Here is a 23,583-nt window from a genome sequence, read left to right on the forward strand (position 1 = left end):
TATTATTTTCATATTTTATATTTATATCATATTGTATCATATCATCATATCGTGTTTTAAATTATCAGATTTATCTATTTCAAATATAAAAATATCCAAAAGGATTTTGAAGTTTTAGAAGAAAAACATCAAAGATTGGTTGCTTAATTGTCATTGCTTCCATAAATTGGAATAAAGGGTTTTTGTCTTGTAGAAGGGATAAGCCTCCTATGGTATTAATTCACCTACTACTAACCCATCAATCCCTTTGTCTTGAATAGGGAAATTTTGAATTAATGAAAAACTGGCCACTTGGTTAATACAATAAATAGTATGCTGCTTTTAGTTAATGTAATAATAATAGGTATTAAGAAAGGGCTTTTATGAGAGCCACCAAAGGCCAAAACTTCAATGGAGCTTTTTCATTATTATTCCTTCATATTTTTAAGCCACCTTTGGATAACTATGTATTTAAATCACCCATTAATTTATACCATGCTGATGGGGCTATTCTATTAACTTCAAATTTTTTTTTATCATTTGGGGGTAAAGGCTCAACAAGAATTGTAATTTTCTTTTTTCAAAAATAATATTATTTTGTTTGATATTTCCAAGTTTTGCGTGTAATTAACTATTCACAAACAGTACCAAGATAATAAATAATAATTTATTATTTGTGAGTAGTCTAAAGAATTTTTTTATGCAAAAAGTAAATACATATTGTAAAATTGAAATATTAGGGAAAAATGTAAATTTCCCTTCCCTAACAATACAACATTTTTTAAGAAAAAAAAATTTTCCTCCTCCATTTTCCTTTTATAAGCATTAATTCTGACACATAAAATGTCAATTATAAAATTTATTAAACTAAATATTCAATTTAAGACTAAACGTATCATTTAATTTGTTGCTTTCGTCAGAAGCAATTTTATTATTAGATTCAAATCAAAATTCTATTTTTTAAAAAATTTAATATACCAAAATTTTATTGGATGGAAATTGGTACATGAACAACACAAATATATTATCAATGTATATTATCCATTGGTATGTTTTGAATAAAATAATTAATGTCCATGTTAATAATTATATCTGATCTTTAGATTTTTGTACCCTAGTAGACAAATAATATCTATGCCACCATACTAAAAAAAAAAAAAAAGAAAAAAAAGAAAAAAAAAATGCTTTTGTACCAATACCATACAAAATGACTAATGAAGCTTCATCATACATTAATTTTGTGGGAAGAAAATTATACTCAGGCATTAATGCATTTAAAAGAATCAAGTTGAAACTATAAATTCAAGCAGCTAAAAGTACAAATTAGTTTATTAAAAATTGCAACAATAAGTTTGTCAAACTCATTATTATAAAGTTTTACTAATTTTTCATTTGTCAACTATAAATTTCATAAGATAATAAATGAAACTTCAAATTCTATATGTTTAGTTGAATTGATAATGGAAGAAGGTTGGAGGGTTTTATTTTCTGCAACAAAACGCCATTGTTGGACTTTAAAGAATAAAAAATATAAATATGTTCTCATTAACATTCCATAAAACTAATTTTAATCCTCTAATTCAGTTCTTTTTTAACATAAATTTCAATCTTACTTTTTCCTTCAAATTTTTAATAATAATTTCCATTTTTCTGATAAATGAGAAATTAAAATGACTTAAATATATTTTTTGAAATTTTGGTTCATATTTAATATAAATTCGATATTTTATCGGTAATTCATTGGTATTTAATAATAAAAAATTACATTAGTAAAATTTCGTCGATAATAATTAAATTTCTAGTAGTGATATTATCCAAAAAAAAAAGAAGAGAGATTTAGTAAATTATAGAGATGTAACAAATGGAGTTTCTACTTTCTAGTAAGGCCACCAACTATCCTTTATTTCTCTGAAATTAATGGGTCATGTAAATAAATGTAACTTTCAATATTTGCAACTCAAGTTGAAATTCACAGTTGCATGAAGCCCAAGCAAAATCAATTCCTTGTACCAAAAACAGAATGAATTCCCTTAAGGCTTGGATTTATAACCTTTTATTATTTTTTTTCTTCTTCTCTTATAGAATTATAAATGTTTAAATTCTGATCTTCCCTGGTAGGTGGGAACTAAAATTAATAAAAAATGAATGTCAATATAAAGAAGAGCAAATATTAAAAAAAAAATTTGCTAATTGATAAATAATCTTTTTTTTTCAAATTAAAATATATGCAGCAGCAAATGTTTTCTCTAAAGCATAAAGTAAAAACTATAGGTGTCATGTTATTAATGTAAGGCTAACCATATTGAAGTCTCTTCACCGCTTTCAGCAGAGGCTGTTGACGAATTCATAACATTCTTTATAAAAGTTTGGGCATTTATCTAGGACAATGATATAGATATGATCACTGTCACATTTCAACTCTATATCAGCATATTTTAAAATTTTATTATGATATATAAATAAATATATAAATTTAAATTTATGAAATATTTTTTGTAAAATAAATATTAAAGTTTTTGAATCAAAATTAATAATATTTCATAAGTTGGATGTTAATCTCTACAAAATATTATTAAAGTCAAATTATCAGTGAAACGAGAGTATGGTATTACATTATTAGAGTCATCTTTAAAATCTCAATTTTGATGTGATTATGGTTTTATGTATAGTATGATTTTGATTATATTTGTGCTTTGTATTTGATTTGATAAAAATATTAAATTTTAACAAGAAAATTTATAATATTTTAATTTCATATCGAAAGATTATAATAATTTATTATGATATATAAATAAAAATTTAAATTTAAAATTATAAAATATTTTTTATAAAATAAAATCGTAAAACTTTTAGATCATATATATGTTGAGCATGAATCCCTACAATCATAGTACGAAAATATTTATATATATATTTTTTCAAAAGAGATGAGATCTACAAAAAAGTCAAAAGAAGTTTATTATTTTTGTCCCTATTTGATAGGTACACGAACAGATTTCGCAAGAATGATTCACAATATACGCAAGGAAATGATAAAACTAAGAATTTGAAAATATAGTGGACTGAATAATTTAGACGGCACATTATTTGTAGACTTGTCCATAAGTTTGGTTGCGCGTCAGGCTGACGGATTAAGCCAAACTTAGGGAAAATTTCAAAAAGAAAATTTATAATAAAAGTTTTTAATTTTAATTTTAAAATATATTTAAAAATAATAATATGAAAATATTTTTTAAATAATGATAAATTTATTCAAATTTAATCGAACTTAAATAAAATTTTTAAAGGATCAATTAAATTTGACCCAACCCAATTTGATTTATAGATATTTTAAAATTATCTCCCTACTTAATTTAAAAGTAGGAAATTATAGTGAAAGTGAATCCAATCACCGCCGGCCCTAATTTAAATTGCTCCATCCGTTTAAAGATTCTAACTATGAATAACACTAGAAATTTAACTTAATGTTTGATGCATATTTATCTTTGTTTAAATAATTGTTTTCCAATAATCAATATCATATCGATTTAGATAATTTTTAGATAAAGATTTTTTAGTGAAATTCATGAAATCTTTTAATAAAAATAATTCAATTAAAACTTTAATAAAAAATTAAGATCTATAAATTAATAAAATTTAACGAAAAGATAATAAAAATATTAAAAATACTATTTATAATTTAAATTTGATAAATACTTATTTAAGATAAAAATTTTGTCAAAATTTTTACCCTTAAATAATTATCTAAAATATGTTTGAAAATTTATACACTTGATCTATACGTATTGTTTTGATTTTCAATTTTAGCTTATATTTAATAATTTTTAACAAAATTTTTTTATAAATTTCACCTAAAAAATTTCAACTAAATCTTTTAGAATCAATTTAACACCAATTTTAAAGTTTAAACCTCATGGCTTGGATGGTCACTCTTCATAAGGGGAGGACATAACCAATTAGGCTAAAGGCTAAAGCCAGTCAGTGATGTTCTAATTGTTTGTTTTTACAATTTGAAATTGTGAGGTAAAACTAAAACTATAATACTTTATTAATAGATCACCCGATTATTGATGTTTTAATTGTTTGTTTGCTTACTAGCGAATTTCAATTGAGAAAATATAGAATTGTTGGATTTTTCTTTTTCATTTTTGGTGCATGTGAGAAAGCCTTAAGTTCTAACAATTGAGATTATATATGGTTAAGAAGGATTTTTCACTCACTTGCTAAATTATACTTTGTTGTTTACCGATTAAACTAATTAAGAAGTGTCCTCTCCTAGTCTAATTAACATCCTATATAATGTTCTAAGATCATTAGGTTTTTTCTTAAAGCTTTTTTTTTTTTTTTTTTTAAAAGAACAGTTGTTATTATTTTCTTAAGACATTAAGGTTTGAAGTTTAAATCTTCGTATTTATAATCCTTTTCTTCGTCCATTGTAAAAAAATAAATAAATAATTTCCCATGGCACTTAATTTTTACTCTTTCGTTTTCATTGTATAATTTGTTATTTACTTGCTCACTTCTAGACAGAAGTTGAAGTTGCAAATTATGTTTCAAATTATCCACTGAAACACTGCGGCCTGTTGTCTTTTCTCTTTAATGTTTACAAGCCTTGATGGAAAGAAAATGTGGGAATTGAGGGACCATAAAACTTAAATAAGACACCAAACCTCTCTTTTGGATTTTTATCTTAATCAAGACATGTGTGGTCATGTGGGACAATTTCATGAAACTTCATATTCGCAAACCTAGATTTAACAACTCAATAATCGGATAGCCTTTTGGACTTTTAATTTTAATAATTAAGATATTCAAGTTTTATCAATTTTAAGTGGAAAAAAAAAAAAAAACATAGTTTAACGGTCTATATCTGATTAAAAAAAACAAGTAGAGGAAAGAAAGTTTTATTAATGAAAGATATTACGGCCATCATATAATATAAATTAAAGGAGAGTACATGGGAGGATATATGCTTTTATATATATATATATATATATATATATAATTATTTGGAAATCAAGTTGACAAATCTCAAACTTTGTTTAAAACTTGTTTCTGGCCTCATTTGAATTGATTTGTCATATTTTAGTATGATTTAATTTAATTAACTTCATATGGTTGACTATAATATTTAAGGTCCATTTGACAAAATTTGATAACATTAATTAATTCTTTTTTTTTTTTTCTATCCCTTAGTTTACTTCTCTTCCATTTTAAAAAGTTGTTTGTTTTGTTTTATTTTCCATTTCCAAAATTTGGAAAAAGAAAACTCATCATCTTATAATTAATTAGCATTGATATTGCATGTTGAAAATTCATTATATTTTAACCAGTTATTTTGTAAACCTAATAATTCAACATGGAAATAAGTTTTAAACATTTAAAAAGTAAATAAATAACTAATAATTCAATACTAGTAATATATTATACTTATGCTACCTACTCCTAGTAACCTTGACTTAGCCCTCCTTGCATGATCCTCATATATATAGTAACCTTGACTTAGCCCTCCTTGCATCTCCTCATATATATATATATATGTATATATAATTCACATTAAACCATGTATCTATATATCTTTTATTATGATTTCGGACAAAATTTTCAATACATGACAATTGCATATGCCACATTTTTTTATAATTAAAATATTTTTAACCAAAATGAATTTAATTAAATGATCAATTGTATCTAATAAAAAATAAAGACTTTTCCTTTGAAGTTTGATCATTGATTGAATTTTGGTATAACAATCATTTGAAGGGTTTTTTTTTTTTCTTTTAACAAAATAAAGACAAGGACATTAAAATCTTAAGTATATATAGAGATATAGATAATATATATATATATATATATATATAGATAATAGGTTAAAGGATAAAAAAATTTTTGAATAAAAATTCAATAATCATATAAATTTCTATAATTTTATTATAATTAATTATACTTTCAAATATTTATTTTCATCAATTGAGTCCTTATTAACGAAAATTGGTTAATTTGTCAACATTAATTTCTATCTAATCAAGAATTCAATTAAGGTGAAAATAGATATTTAAAGGTTGAATTAGATAAAAATAGACATTTAAAAGTTTAATTGATCTGAAATAAAAAATTTAAAACTTAACTAATTATAATAAAATATAAAAAATTTCAATAATTATTAAATTTTTGTTTAACGATTTTTTGACCCTTTTACCTATGTAACGTTATACTTAACAATTATACAAAGATCATTAACTATCTCTTAAATTAATTGACATGTTATTGGAGTTGACACTTGAAGATAATGAGTTTGAGAGAGTTTAAATGCATAATATTTTTTTCAATCAGATATATAGTTTGATGGAAAGTAATCAAGTATGAGTTTAGATACGTAATATCCTCTTCAACTAGGTATATAGTTGGATAAAAAATTTAAAGGTAGATTAAAAACTTAAAAAAAAAAATAATTATACAAACAATTATACAAGGAGAATAGGAAATTTGGAATATTGAAACCGATAGCCCGTGGGTAAAGTAAAAGCTTAATAAATAAAGTAAAAAAGGATGATGAAGGAAGCTGATTTGAATATCTCATAATTAAAGCTTTGAATTTAATTAAATGAAAATTTTTGTTTAAATTTATGAACAGTTTTGAGTGACATGAATAAATATTTTTTTTATACCTTATTCATGAAACTTGAATTGATTTCTCAACTTCCCTCTTCATTGAAATGCATGCACAGCATTTAGTTGCATACCTACAGATTAGCCTCCAAATATGGAGAGAAAAAAGAGAGAGAAATATTTACTGTGCTTTTATTACGTGTTGAAAAATGGCAGAAAAGAAAAAAAAAGGCATTGAACGCTATTAACGGATCCATTTCATGTGCCAACCAGACTTTCTCAAGGATTTCAGATGTTTGCTATTAAGAACATTGAAGTTTTTCTTTCTTAATTTAATCTAATTTTTTTCTTCTTTCTTTCTTTTAAGTTTTAATAGTAATGATGATAAAGAGTAGTTTTTAATTTACTTGTAAGAGGATATCAGAGACTTCAATGGTGAGTTCTAAAGCGACTCTCCGGTTTCCCCACATGTATGAAAAACTGAGTTTGCATTATTATTATTATTTTTTTTATATCAGATCATCTTCAATGCTGTCTTTCAAACTCTTTTAATGGATAATTGAATATCAATATATATATATATATATATATTTATTTGTTTATCCTTAAAGATCCTGATCGACAATGTGTCTTGTGATACGAGATTCTTCCCGTGCATTAAAATAAGGTTAAAAGTAAAATTTTTTAACTTTATAAGGGTTAAGAGACTGTTGCATGTCTCATTTTTTTTTATTATATTGTAAGAGATGTGTTACTCTATTAATTTTAATTGTCAGTTGATGTGATAATTTTTTTTTTTATAATTATATGTCAAAAAAATGTATATATTAATATTTTTGAATGAATTATTATTTTATACATCAGCTATAAATATATTTATTTAAATTTCATAAGTATGTTTGTACAATATTCATGTATGCCTATTTAGTAGTAATTAAATTAATTTATTAGTTTCTTTAATCAATCTGACAATTAGGGCTTACAAATATAATGCAAAGTAGCAAAAACTGAAGTGACAAACCAACATACTTACACATAGTTGAAGAAAAGATAAAATTGAACTAAATTTGGTGAAACTTAAAATTGGGGCTTAATAGTTTCAAGGTCTCCACCATGCAATTATAATATGTTTCCAAATTGGGAAAGGGATTCGGGAGGGAGACGATGGCCCATGAACCATGCATGCATTAGGTGGTTCCAGCATATCAGCATCTGCATGTGTATGAACTGATGATAGGTAAGAGTAATTTACGACAGCAGGGGTCCAGATCAGATCAGTACGAGATCTCTGAATGCGAGAGCTGTTCTCATAACAAATTCAAAGCACTTCTCCTTTCTCATGTTTTGAGATTATGTTCATGTAATAGCTTCAACTTCGACTTCAACTGGTTTGCTTTTCTGCCAGATTTTATCTTTTAGATTTTATGTTTGAAGCAAAACTATTAATCGAAGGATAGCTATGGTACGAGTTTATTTAAGGTTTTCGGATCGAACCTGCAAGAGGGCAGATTGAGTAGGGTTAAAGCAATGGACTTCGTTGAATTTTCCGTTTCTGGGGGTACGAGTTTATTTAAGGTTTTCTGATCGAACCTGCAAGTGGGCAGATTGAGTAGGGTTAAAGCAATGGACTTCGTTGAATTTTCCATTTCTGGGGTTCTGCTTATGGATAGATAAATAAATAGATGGAGAAAGATTGAGATGCAGTGAAAGAGAGAGAGAGTTTAATTGCATATTGATTATTAATTAGCAGCACCAATTAATTTTTCTCGAATCAGTAAAAGAAACTTTTGTAACTCCAACAGTTTTGTGATATATTGAGAGAATATCGAACTCTTAATTTCAATGATTAAAATTCAAATCCTGATAATCTTAATAAAAAAAAAAAAAGGAAACAAGCAAGGTAGCTATCTTATGAAGTAAGGATTACATTTTATTTTGATCAGGCTAATAGGGTTTGGGAAATGTACATTAGCGCATGTCCTGTTTTCCTCCGGAGACTGCCAACTACTGATATAATTGCATATTGATTATGAGTAATTCTATTTAAAGGTTCATAAGGTGGGTGTGAGGTTAGAATTTATGGTTGATGTGCACAAGACATTAGGAAAACCCCTCCCCTGTTTGAAATTGTAATCGACAACTAATTACTATCAGCATCTGGAACTCATTCTCAAGTGCTTGAATCATCACTTCACCATATCAATCATTCGCCATCCTGGATTAGAAAATGAAATTTGCTGATTTTCGCATCAACAAAACTATGCATAAGAGTTATTACAAAGTAAAAAGAAAGCAACAAATGACCAGCTGATCAAGCAACTCAGGCCACAGATTCAACTTGCAATTAATCCATGAAACCCAAGTTCAGCCACATTCCCTAACATATGCTCAATTGAACTTCAACTAAGAAAGAGAACAAGTGATCATGCATGACAGCAACCATAATATCATCAATTTAAAGATAGAAGATTAGAGAACAAAGAGGAACCTAGTTCACAGTGTTTAGCCGGCAATCTAGAAAGGTTAGCTGCAGCCTCTATCTATAAATTGAACATAATTATACAGATTTTGTGTTTTTAAAGTAACTATGGCTTTTATCATTTCAGGATATGAACAATAGTCAAGGACCTGGGACATTGGCTGAAAAAGGGTGCATAATGACTTAAATGCAGGGAGTGGATTGTGAAGTCAGAGACCTGGTGAAAGAATTCCGATCGCCAGACTGTTCTAACAAAAGGAAAACGTGTGGAAGGCAATATGAAACCATAGACTTCCCCTAGTACCAACTTGTGGGGAGATGGGACCCTTTCATTGTACAGCTGCTTGATAGATAAAAATTATGACATTAAGGCTCCGATTGACTGGCTTTTGGTTTTTGCTTTTTGCTATATGTTTATTGTTTTCAGTTCATTTTGTATTTTTTGCTTTTCACTTTCCATTGAAAAAAGCAAAATAGCAGAAGCACAACCAAATGGAGCCTTAACTCACGCAATCCCAAGCAGATGTATAGATACCATGCTTAAAATGCAGTTACCAAATGAGAGAGAGAGAGAGAGAGAGAGAGAGAGAGAGAGAGAGAGAGAGAGAGAGACCCCAACAATGGATATGATATATATATATATATATATATACACACACAATTTATATGAACCATTCTAGGAGAAGGGGAGAGAAAGATAGGGTGAAGTAGTCTGAAACCTAGGTTTTCCAAGAGTAGAAAGGTTACCCGAGCATACTAATTAGATACTACTGCATATATTAATTCACTGAAAGTTGAAGAGCAAAACTTAAGAATTTTGGTCACCAAGAAAATGAAATAAATTGCAAAATTCTTAAATTAGCACAGGTTATACCTGACATTTATAACCAGAATAAAGGTTGTTACACATTTATCTATTCTCAAGCATTAAATTGAATAGAAATCTTGGAAACTTCACTCCTATCCAGGCTACAGTTTAAATGTTGAAGAATTCCATTCAAGATGTTCAATTTGTGGATTGGGTTTGCATCAGCAGCTAGAATGCAAATATGCACTCTGGTCTGCAGATTGGCGTCCCTATCCAGTGTATTATGAGATTTAGTTCATGATGCCCAACAAGGATAATGTCAAAAAGTCAGATGATCACATCGCCTTTTGTCTTCTAGATGATATCATCAACCGAATTGACAAAATTGACACAAACCAAAATCAACTTGTCTTGCAGACAAACTCAAGTATGAGCTCATAGTACAGTTAGCATTAATATAAGAGAGACAACTTATTAGGACTGAAAATTCATAGACCTTATTTCAATAACTTAAAATTTAACAAAAAACAATTGAAGTTACCAGCAAGGAAAGTTTCAACTCAATACATATAAATATCTTGTAATACAACTCAAGTATAATTTGGTGTGTATATAAAAAAATAGAGACAATTTATAGGAATTGAAAATAGAGGGACTATATAAAAGTTTCCTACCATTTAACACAGTTTACTTTAAATTATGAACAAAATCATATTCTAGTAATTTAATGTTCATACTTCTATATTTTCATACCATGTGCAGTATTTATTTCACATATTCCTTCCATTTTCCATCAAACGGACTTCCCTTTCTACCTCAATTCAGGACACTAACTGCCATGATTTGAACCGCAAAATCACTTTGAGATAGGACACTTTACTCCAGAAGATTATAAAGCACATTGACATCAAGCATCCATGAAATGTTGACAAGATATATTCAGAGTTTCATGTAACGTGCCGTAAGTCAACTGAAACAATGATCATTGTGAAGCTATAAAAAAGGGAAAACAAAAGAAACCAAGGTCTATCTACTTGCACATACCAAACAGTATTGATGTTATTGGCATGTGAGCCAACAATACTAGTCATCCAACATTGGTTGCTGCTCAAGCTCAGTTAAATGTTCATTCAAAGCAAACACAGAGCCATTGATAATCTCATTTTCAGCCTTACACTGTATCAACTGTTCCTGAAGACTCCTCACTAGCTCATTCAGTTTCTGAATATTCCTTTCTTGAGAAAGTATGATCTGTGCCAAAGTTGACAGAAAATAACTCTAATCAGTCACTTAATACTCAGAGATGAAGATGATGTATGCCATCTTCAAGCAACTACACCAGGAAAAATAATGAATGCAGCTTGGATGAATAAAATAAAACTAGATAAGTAATAAGTAGACAAATGGGTCATTTTGAGGTGCCAAACAGGTGTAAACTACTTGGAATTTTAACATGGGGTATATATTAAGGAGTTTAGACAATTTTAAAAGATAATGTAACAGTTCTATTAGATGGGGAGTTTTAGGCAACAAACTTCCAATAAGACAATCATATAAAAATTACCTGCCAATGCCAATAGTAACTCAAAAGTATCACTAGTTTCAAGAAATAAATCCTACCTAACTTCAATTTAGATAGATATTATGTATGACATTTGCAACTAGGAACACAAATATTTGAGTTGCTGCTTCTCACTAAAGTGACCAACGGAATTAGAAGGTGGAAGGGGACAAAACCTAAAATACTTCTTGCCACTAAAAGGTTTTCACTTATAGAATTGCAATTGTGGAACTGAAATCAAGACACTAAGAGAGCATGTCAGACAAACTTCTGGGCCAAAATAAAGATGCATGTCCAAGAGTCAGATCTAGCAAGCCGTAAAACTTGCTGACATGGGGCCAAAAAGGTAGATATAAGATAGTAGGATCATCCTTTTGCAAGCATATGCTAAAAGTAAATTAGCCAGTTACCTTACCAAAATGAAGTCTCAGGACAGGTGTTATAGATACAGTCCTATCCCATGGTACTTTTCTATAAAGTGGCAAACCATGCATATTTTAACCTGCAGTCACTAGCCCAATGTTTTTATTCTTCCACCCAAACAGTACTGCCCATGCGAGCAAATAAATTCATAATCCTTTACTAGAACAGTAACTATGCTTCATAACATTTTCTCCCCAAATCATCTATGTCTAATTGCTGGGTAACATTTGAATACAGTTCAAATGGGCCATCTAACAAGTCCTGATCACTAGTCTGGATCTTTTAAGAAATGCTTCAGTAAATAGACATCTGAATAAACAAAGAAACCTTCTTTCTTTAGCCAACAACGAAATACAACCTTACGAATATTGATTTTCTACTCTTTCTTGCAAAAGAAAGTAGCAAGATATTTCTTGGTTAAGAAAAGTCAAGAAACAACGTTGTTTTATAGGATAGAAAGCATGGTAAAAAAAAATGGATACTTTCTCTCTTAAACAAAAAAGTCCAAAATGTCTCCAAGGACTTTTTTCTACTTTCTTGAGCAAAAGTATAGGGAATGAATAAAAAACACTCTGGAGATGATTAGCTTGTAAATAGTGAATCTCAGCACACATTACAGGAGCAAACCCTCATCAAAATGACCCAAAGATTTGACCGTTCACGGCAATGTTGACCGTTTCATCCCCTTCTTTGGGTATATATGATTGAGCTAATTGAACTAGAAAATTGCATCAAATTCTCAGAGTCTCAGACTTCATATAACTCAAACAAATAGAAACAAAATACTATTACAATTATCAATTCAAAGAAGCTCAGTTTGAGCATCTTTAAAGACTTTGAGCACTGTTCAATCGATTACTTAGTAGAATGAAAGATTAAAATAAACAAAACAAAAATCGTTTCACTTATTTTATCATTATATCCTTTGCAAACTAACAAATATTGGGATAACATTGTAAATTAACTACATTGAAGAATCTAGTTCATGGTCTTGGATTGGAAAGGATAAAATCGCATTTAAAAAAAAAAAAAAAGAAGATTAGGAAAGAAGAAACCTTTTCTTTGACGGATTCTTGGCGTTTCGAAACGTATTGATCTTTGAGAGAAACAGTGGGAGTTGGCTCAATTTCTTCGCCAAATTGCTGCTTCCATTCTAACTGAGAAGTAAACACTATTAAAAATACTATAAAAACGAGTAGCCAAGGTCTCGACATTGCTTACATTTATTTAACCCTTTTTTTTTTGTTTGAATTCCCCTTTTTCTCTCTTGGGTGTTTCCAGAAAATGGAAATCCTTTGCCCAAGATTTAAGGGAAGAAATTCGCCAGAAAATACCAAAAAGAGAAAAAAGAACAGCCGCAGATCGAAGTAGACGAGACGAGACTGGACAAATGGAAATTCGTTTTAAAATTTATTTTTGGACGCATATTTCCTTTTTCATTTTTTTTAAATTACCAACAGCTGGTTTTTTCTTTTCTTGTTTTCATCAATTTTTGTTATTTTTAAGTGATTTTTTTAATAATGGTCACATTTATTTAAAGTTTGTTTTTTTTTTATTTACAAAATTAATAAAAAATACATCTACATCATGTTTATTTTATGTATAACACATTAAATATAATTAAAAAAAAGAGAACATTTTATGAATTTTATTAAATTATATATTTTTATTATTTTTAAATCATATTATTTTTATATTTTATATTTTTACATTATATCATAATAAAAATTTCAGATTTAATAGAAAACTACTGAAACGAAGGAAATAAATATTGTTTTTTCTTTTAAAGTTAGTAGATTTTAATTGTACAAAAAGAAAAAAAGAAAAAAAAAACATAAATGTCTTTATTAAGCAAACTCATGGCAATTTGGACTGATTTCCAACCAAAAAAGTTTAGATTTGGGCTTGAACATGGAACATTGTATGGAGAATAAACTCGGCCCATCCATAAAAACAACAACAACAATTATAATAACATAGAGAGAGACGAAAACGGAAAACAACGAACAATCGCAGGAAAATCAAAGTAAAGCAGAGCAAGAAAAGAAGAATGGGAAACAGCCAGTCACCTCCAGCAGCAAATCATCGTTTCACTTCAGCTTCCAGGTTTTGCCTTATCTCAACAACATTTCCTTTAATTTTCTTTTCAAAAGACTACTTTCTGGTATTGTGGGTATAATTGAACTAATAAAAATGTTTAATGTCTTAGAGCTTTTACACCAAAGGAACTGGAGGATCTCAAATCACTCTTCACTTCCCTTGCTGCCCAGTCACAGAGCAATGGCCAATACATTTCTTCATCTGTCTTTCAGGTTTTTATAAACTACCCATTTTTAATTATAAACGTTTCTTTTGATTCCCCCTTTTTTTTTTGGCTTTTACAAGAAATATTATTTTGGCTGTAGGCTTACTTTGGGTTAAAAGGTCCTCTTGGGGGTAGAATGTTTGATTTAGCCACGCAGGGGAGGAAAGACGATAAGCTTACCTTCGAAGACCTTGTGATCACTAAAGTAATTATCATTTTTGTGTTGGATTTTTAATTGTATTGGAAATTTCATTGTTCCTTATCAGTGATCAATACAAATGCTTAAAATAAATGCCGTTGGTTATATATAGCTTCATTTGGTTGTTGATTTTGCTACTTTTTACTTATAGATGTAAAAAAGCGAAAAGCATGTTTTATTAGATAATTAGAGATTGCAAATTTTAATATTTTGTGAATGACAAAATGCTTAGTTTTGCTTCAGTATAGAATAATTACTATGTTCTGGTATGTATTACATTTTTACTTTTGTTTATCCTTAATCAAATGCTAAGATTTTGCTTTTCTGTATATCAAAAGGCAACTAACAAAACCAAAAGCTAAGGAGAGCCTGTGCTAATCACTGTTCCATGTTTCATTTTTTGTAGGGGACTTATGAGAAAGGGACAAAAGATGAAATTGAGGAGTTTATTTATCAATTGTTGGATGTTACAAATGATGAAAATTTGACAAGGTAGAATGATGATCACTTGTAGTATTGGTTTCTTTGCTTCTTATTTCCCAATGCATGAAACCTTACGAAGGAACAAATTTTCATGTTATAAATTACTTTTACCATCTAATTGATGGAAAATTTTTGAATTTCTAGCTAAACCCTGTTATTTTAGAAACCTTCTAACTTATGTGGCTTCTTCTCAAAGACAGGTCTGACCTAGACTCTGTTCTAGTCTCAATGTTTGATCATATATTCCACCTGAAAGGTTCTGAACTGGAATCAAGTTCACATTGCTACATGGTGGACACATTTCTGAATGCTGCAACATTCTCAAAGGATCATGAGGGATATAATGATAAAAGTATGTCTTTTGAGGATTTCAAAAGCTGGTGTACGCTTGTACCGTCTGTGAAGAAGTTCCTTGCAAGCTTACTAGTGCCACCGGATCCAGGTTCTCCATGCTTTTTCACTTTTATATGCCCTTTTATCATGTAATCTTTTATTATGAATGGATACCTTATGTTTTAATTCTAACAAATATACAGACATGGTTCTGACTTAAATTTTCATGTTCAGAAGAAATGGATTTCAAAGGATTGTTGTCCATCTAATGATATATATATATATATATATATATATATGCATATTCTATTTCAGTAAAAGTTTGTAACTTGAATGGCTCTTGATGATGTTGATATGCATATAAGTGCAGATTAACTCAAAACTGTCGAAATTAGGTTCATCATTGATGAGTAGGATTGGAATTGATGAGACATATTTTGCATGGAATGTTTATATATAGTTTTGAATTTGTATCCTTTCTAACTGTTAGCAAAAATATGCGGTTCACTTAATGTTAATTTGATGGTTTGATTTTATGGGCACTCTAGCTTAACTTTGATTAAGCCTGATTCATTTGGAACTCTTATTTTTGTCTCTATGTTATGCCTAATCTATTAAGGCTTAACTTTGATTAAGCTGGATTGTAGATTAATTGGATACATCATGAAACGGTTGTTACAGCAAATCCTTTCTAGTCTCCTATATCAGTGATTGCAAATTAATATCTGAGCTAGTTTTAATCGCTACTTTCTTGTGTAGGGAGATCGGGATCTCAGGTTCCTAAATTTCAGCATTTAGATAATATTGATTCTACTGTATTATTATTGAGAGATGAATATGCTTGGCATATAGGAGGAGCTATATCTCAGGAAGAGCTGGAGGAATGGAAACTCTTGTATCATAGCGCATTAAATGGTTTAAGTTTTAACACATTCTTGGGCAATGTATCGTAAGTACATTGCTTCCTTACTTGCTCCCATCTGTCTTTGTTTAGACTATGTTAGTTTTTCAATTTTAATTTGATTTCAAGTCATAAGAATCCCATTAGTTCTCTTCCCTGCCTCCCAAACTATGATCTGGTTCTGAATGTTGAGAAGTCCATGTAATATTTTAAACTATTCTGAAGAATTACAGATAGTTCTGGTTTTTTGTTTAAAAATATGAAATTGGCCATGTGTGATTGTTTTTAGTGTGATTATGGCGATCGGTTTCCTCATTTTTCTTGAAAATTTTCTATCAATTCATGACTATTCAACTCGATCTTGGGTGATATTTTAAACAATTATGGTATGGCTTCCATTGCTGCCATAACTTTGGGTATTTAACTTGGCTTCTTTATCTAGTTTAATTTGAAGCTGCTTTGACCAAGAAGTCTCTCAAATATGCAATTGATGCATAAGGCTATCTAACATATTATACCTTGAACAGTCTCAAAGAACAGAAAGTGCTCACTGTGAGGCTGTCACCCTTGGTAGTTAATCTATTTTGGAGACATAGAAGAAATTGACAAGCACTAAGCTCTTCTTTATTTATTTATTTATTTTTCATGTTTTGCAATTTATCAAGAACCTTGCTCATCTATGATGAATTTTGGGTTTACAACTAAAATATGCCAGTTGGATTCTCATTTTCTGACTACAAGATTTGTTTCTGAGGCTTGTATGTGAGTTGTCCACTAAATAAAATAGAGAAAATGAAAATTTTCTCTGTATCTGATGAATTGTTTAACAATTGCTTTCAGGCCTTTGTTTCATTTTCTTTTTTTTTTTTTTGAAGAAAGCATAGATTCTAAGCACTTTCTAATTTTATTTCATTTGGACTGTTTGCTTTAGCTATTATTTTTAAATAGGAGTCGAATGGGTAATAGTTCAGTTGAACTGCAGAAACCATGATGAGCCAACTGTCTTGATTATCAAGGATAGAGAAGGTTACATATTTGGAGGTTATGCTTCTCAGCCTTGGGAGAGGCATAGCAATTTCTATGGAGACATGAAGTCTTTTCTCTTTCAGCTCTACCCAAAGGCATCTATTTTCAGGCCAACAGGAGCAAACAATAATTTACAATGGGTATGTTTCCACTTGCTTTTATATCTTTTTCCTTGGTATGTTTCCACTTACTTTCATTTGAAGTTAAACTAATGTATGTTTGAATCCTTTATTTCCAAGAATCTCCAATTGTGGGTACTTGCTTTTCATATTGCTAAGAGAATTTCTTCTTGTAAGTAGGCATGCTGTAGATACACTGCGAATTAAGTTGTTTTATACCATAGGGTAGAACTTATGTAGGACATATTTTGGTAGATTTTACACTCAACCTGAGACTGGATTGGAATTATCAATAAAAGTTATTTGGGGTTGTCTAATAGGACTAAAGTGAGTTCAAATATTGAAATGTTAGAAATCATAATCCTGACCGTGGCTTGGGTTACCTAATTCTTTTTCTACTTGACTAATTTTTCCCCTTTTAATCTACTTTTCCAAATTGTGAGTGTAAAACTAGCTTCCTTATGCTTATGGGAGTGTCACAGTTCCTCTAAGTGATTTATGTTGCTAGCAATCTCGCATTTGCAGTGTGCTGTGAACTTCGGTTCAGAGACAATCCCAAATGGCATCGGTTTTGGAGGACGCATAAATCACTTTGGCCTGTTCCTCTCGGCAGGCTTTGATCAAGGGCATACCTTCTCCTGTACCACTTTCAATAGCCCTTGCGTTTCCAAGACCAGCCAAATATACCCGGAAGTGATTGAATGCTGGGGAGTTGTTAGAAAAGGAATGGAAAAAGAAAAGCCAGATGTTGCTAAGGGTTCAGTGTTAGAAAGGTTTAAGGAGGAGAGGCATATGCTCAACATGGTTGGGATTGCAAATGCAAGTGGGTAGCATGCACTTTTAGATGGTTTTTGACATTCTTAAAAATTGCATATTTAAATGATGAAGGCTATGTACGGTAGAATTATTTGAATCTGCTTTGTACTACGTGTGTAATACTGGATGCAGTATATGTTACCATTGACAGTGATCAGTGCCTTTGAAAGGTCGTAATGCTATTTGCCTGACAGAAGATTCTCTACCTCGTTTTAAAATAATCCATAGAAGTAGATTGGGGATTAACTATCCTTTGTTGTTGTGAATTGTTTATAGCCATTATAGAATCATATACTCTTTCTTTGTAAAATATGAATTTGCTGCTTTTTAATAGGAATATTCTTCTGTTGTCATCTGACCATGCCACAACATAAAATTGTGGGATTACATGGAGCTTTCACCTAAACATTATACATATCACAGAATTATGTAATATGACACATCCAAGTAGGAAGAAAAATCGTGGCATTTATGGCTGCCATGTGGAATGTTGACGAAGTTTCTCTGACCTTTTATCCATCACTCGATAGTTCAATTCTGAAACCAAACCACCACCACCACCCCCCCCCCCCCCCCCAAAAAAAAAAGAAAAAAAAGAAAAAGAACTATAGTCCAAAAATGTAAGTTTCTCCGGTAAATCAGTCAAAGATTTAGACAAAGTGTGCCTATGTTCACTATAAGAAAGAAAAAAGGCGAAAGACCATGTGCAGTCATTAAAAGACAAAGTTCATCTATCAATTATCAATGATGCGGTGGTGAGGAAATTTTGGTTTGATACCGGGGACATGGTGACGGACTTAGACCAAGAAATTTAACGGAGAGACTTTTCTATGTTAAACTCGAACAATTGTCAGGATTTGGTTCCATGGCTTGGTTAATGTTCAATGAGCTTCACTGTGTTTTTTGCTGCAGAGCTTCAACTTTTCTATGCGCTGCTTTTCTTTTGTAATTTCTGTGTTTTGGAATGAAATTGTTTTAACTTTAGAAGGAAAGACATTGTGCCAACAATAATCAAATTTAATTCACAAACGATCTCAAGTACCAAAATAAAAAGAGAAATTGTATTGATGAAAAACACAGATCACAGTTGGAAGTAGACTCAGACCCCGGCAATACAATAAACCCTCTATTACATTATGTAGTTTTGGATAAGTTTATTTTCCTTATTTCAAAACATTATTGAAAGCGTAAAATAGAGATTTGTTAACACAAGAAGGTTTATTGGGAAAGTACTGACAGTCCCAACTTCCATGATTGATTGCTGAGGCTATACCCTCCATCAATTGCCAGGTTGACACCACTAACATATTTGGCCTCATCGCTAGCCAAATAAAGGGCCGCATTTGCAAAATCCTCTGGCTCCAGTACGGTCCCTTTCAATACTGCTGAAACAGAAATCATCTCCTCTCCCTTCTTCTTGTCGAATAGCCCGAGTGTTTTTTGGAACAAAGGGGTGGCAGTTGCGTGAGGTGAAATGCAGTTAACTCTAATTCCATGCTCACCTAACTCAACGGCCAAGCTCTTAGTCAACCCTGCCACAGCATGCTTTGATGCCTTGTATGAGTGGGGGTTGCCGTAGCTAATTTTTGAAGCAAGACTTGATGTGAAGAGAATGCACCCTTTCTTGGCTGGAACCATGACCCTGGCGGCATGCTTGGCACCCAAGAATCCACCTAACACATTGATATCAAATACTCTCTTGAAGTTCTCAGTACTGGTATCTGTGACTCTAACTTCATTGTCACCCATAATCCCAGCATTGTTGAACATGATATCAAGCTTTCCATACTTAGAAACTGCCAATTCTACAGCATTTTTGACATCAGATTCGCATGTTACATCACAGTGGACATAGCTGATGTTTTCTGTTCCAGTCTCTTGGCAAAGGGAGTTGCCCAATTCATCCTGAATATCTGCAATCAGAACCTTGGCCCCATGTTTGACAAACAGCCTGGCTGTACACTCACCTAGGCCACTGGCGCCACCAGTTATCAGTGCCACCTTACCATCTAGCCTGTATCAAAGAAAAAGTAAGCTTCATACTTCAAACACAAATTTTTGCACATCTTTAATTTTTCTGTTAGTTAGAAACTAAAATTTGCGAGCAGGCAAGGCTTTTTTCATTCTGAAAAGACATTGTTAAGCTTATTATAAACACCTTCATCATAATTAAGACAAATAGCTAATCAATTTCGGATTGACAGAAGCAACATTTGTTTCAATGTTCTGTACTGAGTCTGGCATAAGTAAACATGATTTTGTGGAACCGTGGGATTTACCTCTTGGTTACTGAAGACTCGGCACTCATTGTAGTTCTCAAGAAAGTAGACCCTCCTCAGTATGTCACCGTGCCTGTCTTTGATTGCAATACTGTGATTGTGCGCTTCGCTTCATTGTTTTCTGGTTCTTTATAGCTTCACAAAGTGTAACCATATTCTGAAAATTCAACAATGGCGTCGTCATCGTTTGAATATAAAAATATGCTTGAGTCCAAAAGTTGAACTCCTCCATTTCAGTACTTCAAAAAAAAAAAAACAAATCATGACTTTTAGTTTTTGTCTCTCAAAATATGTCAAGACTAAATTTCACAAATAAAATTAATAAGATATCATATATTTATGCATTATTTTTTAGAGAAAAAAATATACTTATTAAAATATATAAAAAATAAAAAATATATTAATCTTTTAATTTCATCTTTAAAATTTTTTTATTGTCAATGTAAAAAATATAATATATGCTATTATAAAACCAATAAGGGGATAGGGAATATATGACTCCATCACTAGTTAACTGATTTTGAATATTGAATTTTAAATTCTAAAATGTCACTTCAAGTATATTATATAATAATGGAAAATAGAAACGCCTAACAACGGCGAATATATTGGGAGTTCAACGGCTCGAGGCTCGACCGGCCTTGAATTCAAATTTGGCTAACTTGATTGTTTATCAAATAAAAAAAAAAATGAAAGTTGGGCTTGACCGTCACCATACCTACTACGTATGAGTTGATTTTCAACCTATGCCGCCGTAGCTCTATTGACTGTTGCCTTTTGATGTAAAATTATAATTGTAGCCAATTTAACAATGATTTAGGGTATACTTAGACGAACGAAAAGATTGATTTTAATAAAATTAAAAAAATAATAAAAATTATTGTAGTTATAATTAAAAAATATTATAATTATGATTGAAAAAAATAAAAATATATTAAATAAATCTTATTAAAATTAATATTTAAATTTAATTAGTGATATAATAGTTTAATTAATAAAATCTAAACCCTTCAATTTAATCTTTGTTTAGTTTTACACAAAGTCCCGGTATGATGCATTTGAGATTTTGGTTTTAATCGTATAGTAATTTGTTGTTTGGTAAATATTTTCAAAATTTAGTGAAAAGCTTTTGTTTGCATTGAATTTCTAATGAAAAATTGGAGCATGAAGTGTGCAGTGACTAATTGGAATGTAAATTGGATAATGATGTTTATATCATTATTTTTATTTTTTTTATCTTTATATTTATAATGATAGGACTTAAACACTTTTAATAGATCAGAATATTACATTTTTTTTCTTATCATTTTTTTTACCCTTAAACCTATATTTTATCCTTAAACAAAAACTTATATATTATCATTTTGATAAAATTTACCATTATTTTTTAAAAATTTTAGTTTGGTATTTATATTTATATTTGTTTACTTTGTTATGTTTTACACTTCATATTTTTAATATTAATTTATCAAATAATATTTACAATTATTATAAGTATTATTTCTTCAAATTTTAAATATTTTGAAGTATTTTTATAAATTTTAATACTTAAAATCCTAATTATTATTTATAATATAAAATAATAAGCATCAATAGATTAAATAAAAAATTTAAAATACTAAATAATAGTAAAATATATAAAAATAATTTATTTGTATATTTTCAAATTACTATCTTTAATAAATATTTTTATTTTTATTTTACTATCATCATTACATTTGTATCCATATATATATATATATCTATTATTAATTTAATTTTATTACTATAATATTTAATTTCATTATTATAATAATTAGTTTTATTTTTAATATTATTTTTAATATCACTAAAATCAATTTCAGTTGTACTATCAATTGGACTATTTTTTTTTTTATACTCGCTTAATTAAGTGTAAATAGCCAGTGTTTTGTTTGTGTCATTTAAGCCACCAAATTTCAGTAGTTGCTAATCCTTCTGGTCTTAAATTCTTCCCGAGCACTTGAAATTTGGTCTCTTCTAGGGGTGTTCAAAAACGGTTGCTGGTATTTAGTCATCAGAGGATGGGACGGCTTGGTTTGTTGTGCCAGAGAAATTAATTAGCAGTCTGAACTTTGGAAATTTCGAATACAAAATATGCCCTTTATTCTCATCTCAGGTCACCATCACCGACTAACTCCCCCTTTTTTTCGCTAACTTGACCATAAAAAATTTATGTTAAAATAAACAATTAATCATTCCATTAAAATATCATTTAATTATTAATTTTATAAATTTGACTAAATCTTTTTTATTTATTCTTAAGTTTTTAATAACGTGTTCATATAATACTGTTACATTAATAATTATGTGTCATATGATATTATTATCTGACATGTTATACAATATTATTGATAGTTAACATAAAAAAAATATAATAATGTTATGTGATGTTTGATAATTAATATAGTAATATTATGTCAATACACTGTTAAAAATTAATTGTAGAGTGATAAAAAAAATTTAATCAAATTAAAATAATTAAATTAAAAAATTAATAATTAAATGATTATTTTAAAAATATAATAATAATTAAATAATTAATAATGCATTTTATCCGAAAGTTATAGTTGGAAGCTCCTATCTAACCCTTGTTCTCGCAATCATGTAACCTAAGGGAGAAAATCAAATAATACTGTAAGAAGACTGAAGAATACTAGAGGAATGTGTATATGCATAGTTGTAAAAATATGTACAATATTTTTATCTTTTTACTTAAAATTTAAGAAAATATGTAAGGAGAGAGTTTGAATCTTATTATTTTAATTTTTTTATGAATAAAAAAAATGTATGGCAGGATATACACCCATAGCTTATTTGGTTATCAAAGGCAAAGTTTTTCAAGCTGATTAACTCAAGTGATTTGCTGTTATTGAATGGAAAATTAGAGGCTAGAGCAAGGCTTGGTGTTTTTATTCCAATAGTCCATGGTGATATTTCCAAACAATGAAAATCTCCCCAATATATTATTTCTCTGTATGTTTTTTATTGCAATATTTAATTGTGAGTTTCACTTCATTGTTTTCTGTTCTTTATAGCTCATAGAATATACCATACTTGGAAAAATAATCAGTGATGGTGTATAATTTGAATAGCTTGCTGATAACAGTTAACGGTTATTCCCTGTAGTAAATGAATAATCTCATCCAATAACTGTCAAATCAATTGTTTGTCCTTGGGTTCTATCTTCAAATCATGTCAAGATTATGGAGGGCCTGTGTGAATTTGTTGCACTATTTGTTGGT

The 23,583-nt window shown here is 29.5% G+C and overlaps 3 protein-coding genes across 8 annotated transcripts; 1 reads left to right on the plus strand and 2 right to left on the minus strand.

Moving 5' to 3' along the window:
• Positions 1-8,421: 8,421 nt before the first annotated feature.
• Positions 8,422-13,284, minus strand: LOC111311672 (uncharacterized). 3 transcript variants are annotated; one of them, XM_022911266.2, is made up of 3 exons: positions 12,915-13,283; positions 10,920-11,126; positions 8,422-8,803 (listed from the first exon to the last, which is right to left on the minus strand). In XM_022911266.2, exons 1-2 carry the CDS (start codon positions 13,071-13,073, stop codon positions 10,959-10,961), a joined length of 327 nt encoding a protein of 108 aa, XP_022767001.1. In that variant the 5' UTR covers positions 13,074-13,283; the 3' UTR covers positions 8,422-8,803; positions 10,920-10,958. The 3 variants fall into 3 exon arrangements, with proteins under 3 accessions (XP_022767001.1, XP_022767000.1, XP_022766999.1); XM_022911265.2 differs by lacking the exon at positions 8,422-8,803 and adding an exon at positions 10,413-10,845 and having other exon boundaries at positions 12,915-13,284; XM_022911264.2 differs by lacking the exon at positions 8,422-8,803 and having other exon boundaries at positions 10,413-11,126; positions 12,915-13,282.
• Positions 13,285-13,860: 576 nt separating this feature from the next.
• On the plus strand, positions 13,861-18,246 carry LOC111311673 (TLD-domain containing nucleolar protein). Of its 4 annotated transcripts, none has more exons than XM_022911268.2 (8): positions 13,861-13,965; positions 14,069-14,171; positions 14,265-14,369; positions 14,770-14,855; positions 15,047-15,288; positions 15,939-16,128; positions 17,063-17,246; positions 17,751-18,246. In XM_022911268.2, exons 1-8 carry the CDS (start codon positions 13,910-13,912, stop codon positions 18,054-18,056), a joined length of 1,272 nt encoding a protein of 423 aa, XP_022767003.2. In that variant the 5' UTR covers positions 13,861-13,909; the 3' UTR covers positions 18,057-18,246. The 4 variants fall into 4 exon arrangements, with proteins under 4 accessions (XP_022767003.2, XP_089614994.1, XP_022767004.2 ...); XM_089758868.1 differs by having other exon boundaries at positions 16,032-16,128; positions 17,734-18,246; XM_022911269.2 differs by having other exon boundaries at positions 16,032-16,128.
• Positions 18,247-19,080: 834 nt separating this feature from the next.
• Positions 19,081-20,478, minus strand: LOC111311675 (short chain aldehyde dehydrogenase 1-like). Its single transcript, XM_022911272.2, has 2 exons — positions 20,321-20,478; positions 19,081-20,055 (listed from the first exon to the last, which is right to left on the minus strand). The coding sequence occupies exons 1-2, from the start codon at positions 20,347-20,349 to the stop codon at positions 19,260-19,262; spliced, it is 825 nt and encodes a 274-aa protein (XP_022767007.2). The 5' UTR covers positions 20,350-20,478; the 3' UTR covers positions 19,081-19,259.
• Between the last annotated feature and the right edge of the window lie 3,105 nt (positions 20,479-23,583).

The sequence above is a fragment of the Durio zibethinus genome, chromosome 1 (genome assembly GCF_047325235.1).
Source record: "Durio zibethinus cultivar Kanyao isolate XHJ-2024 chromosome 1, ASM4732523v1, whole genome shotgun sequence".
NCBI lineage: Eukaryota > Viridiplantae > Streptophyta > Magnoliopsida > Malvales > Malvaceae > Durio > Durio zibethinus.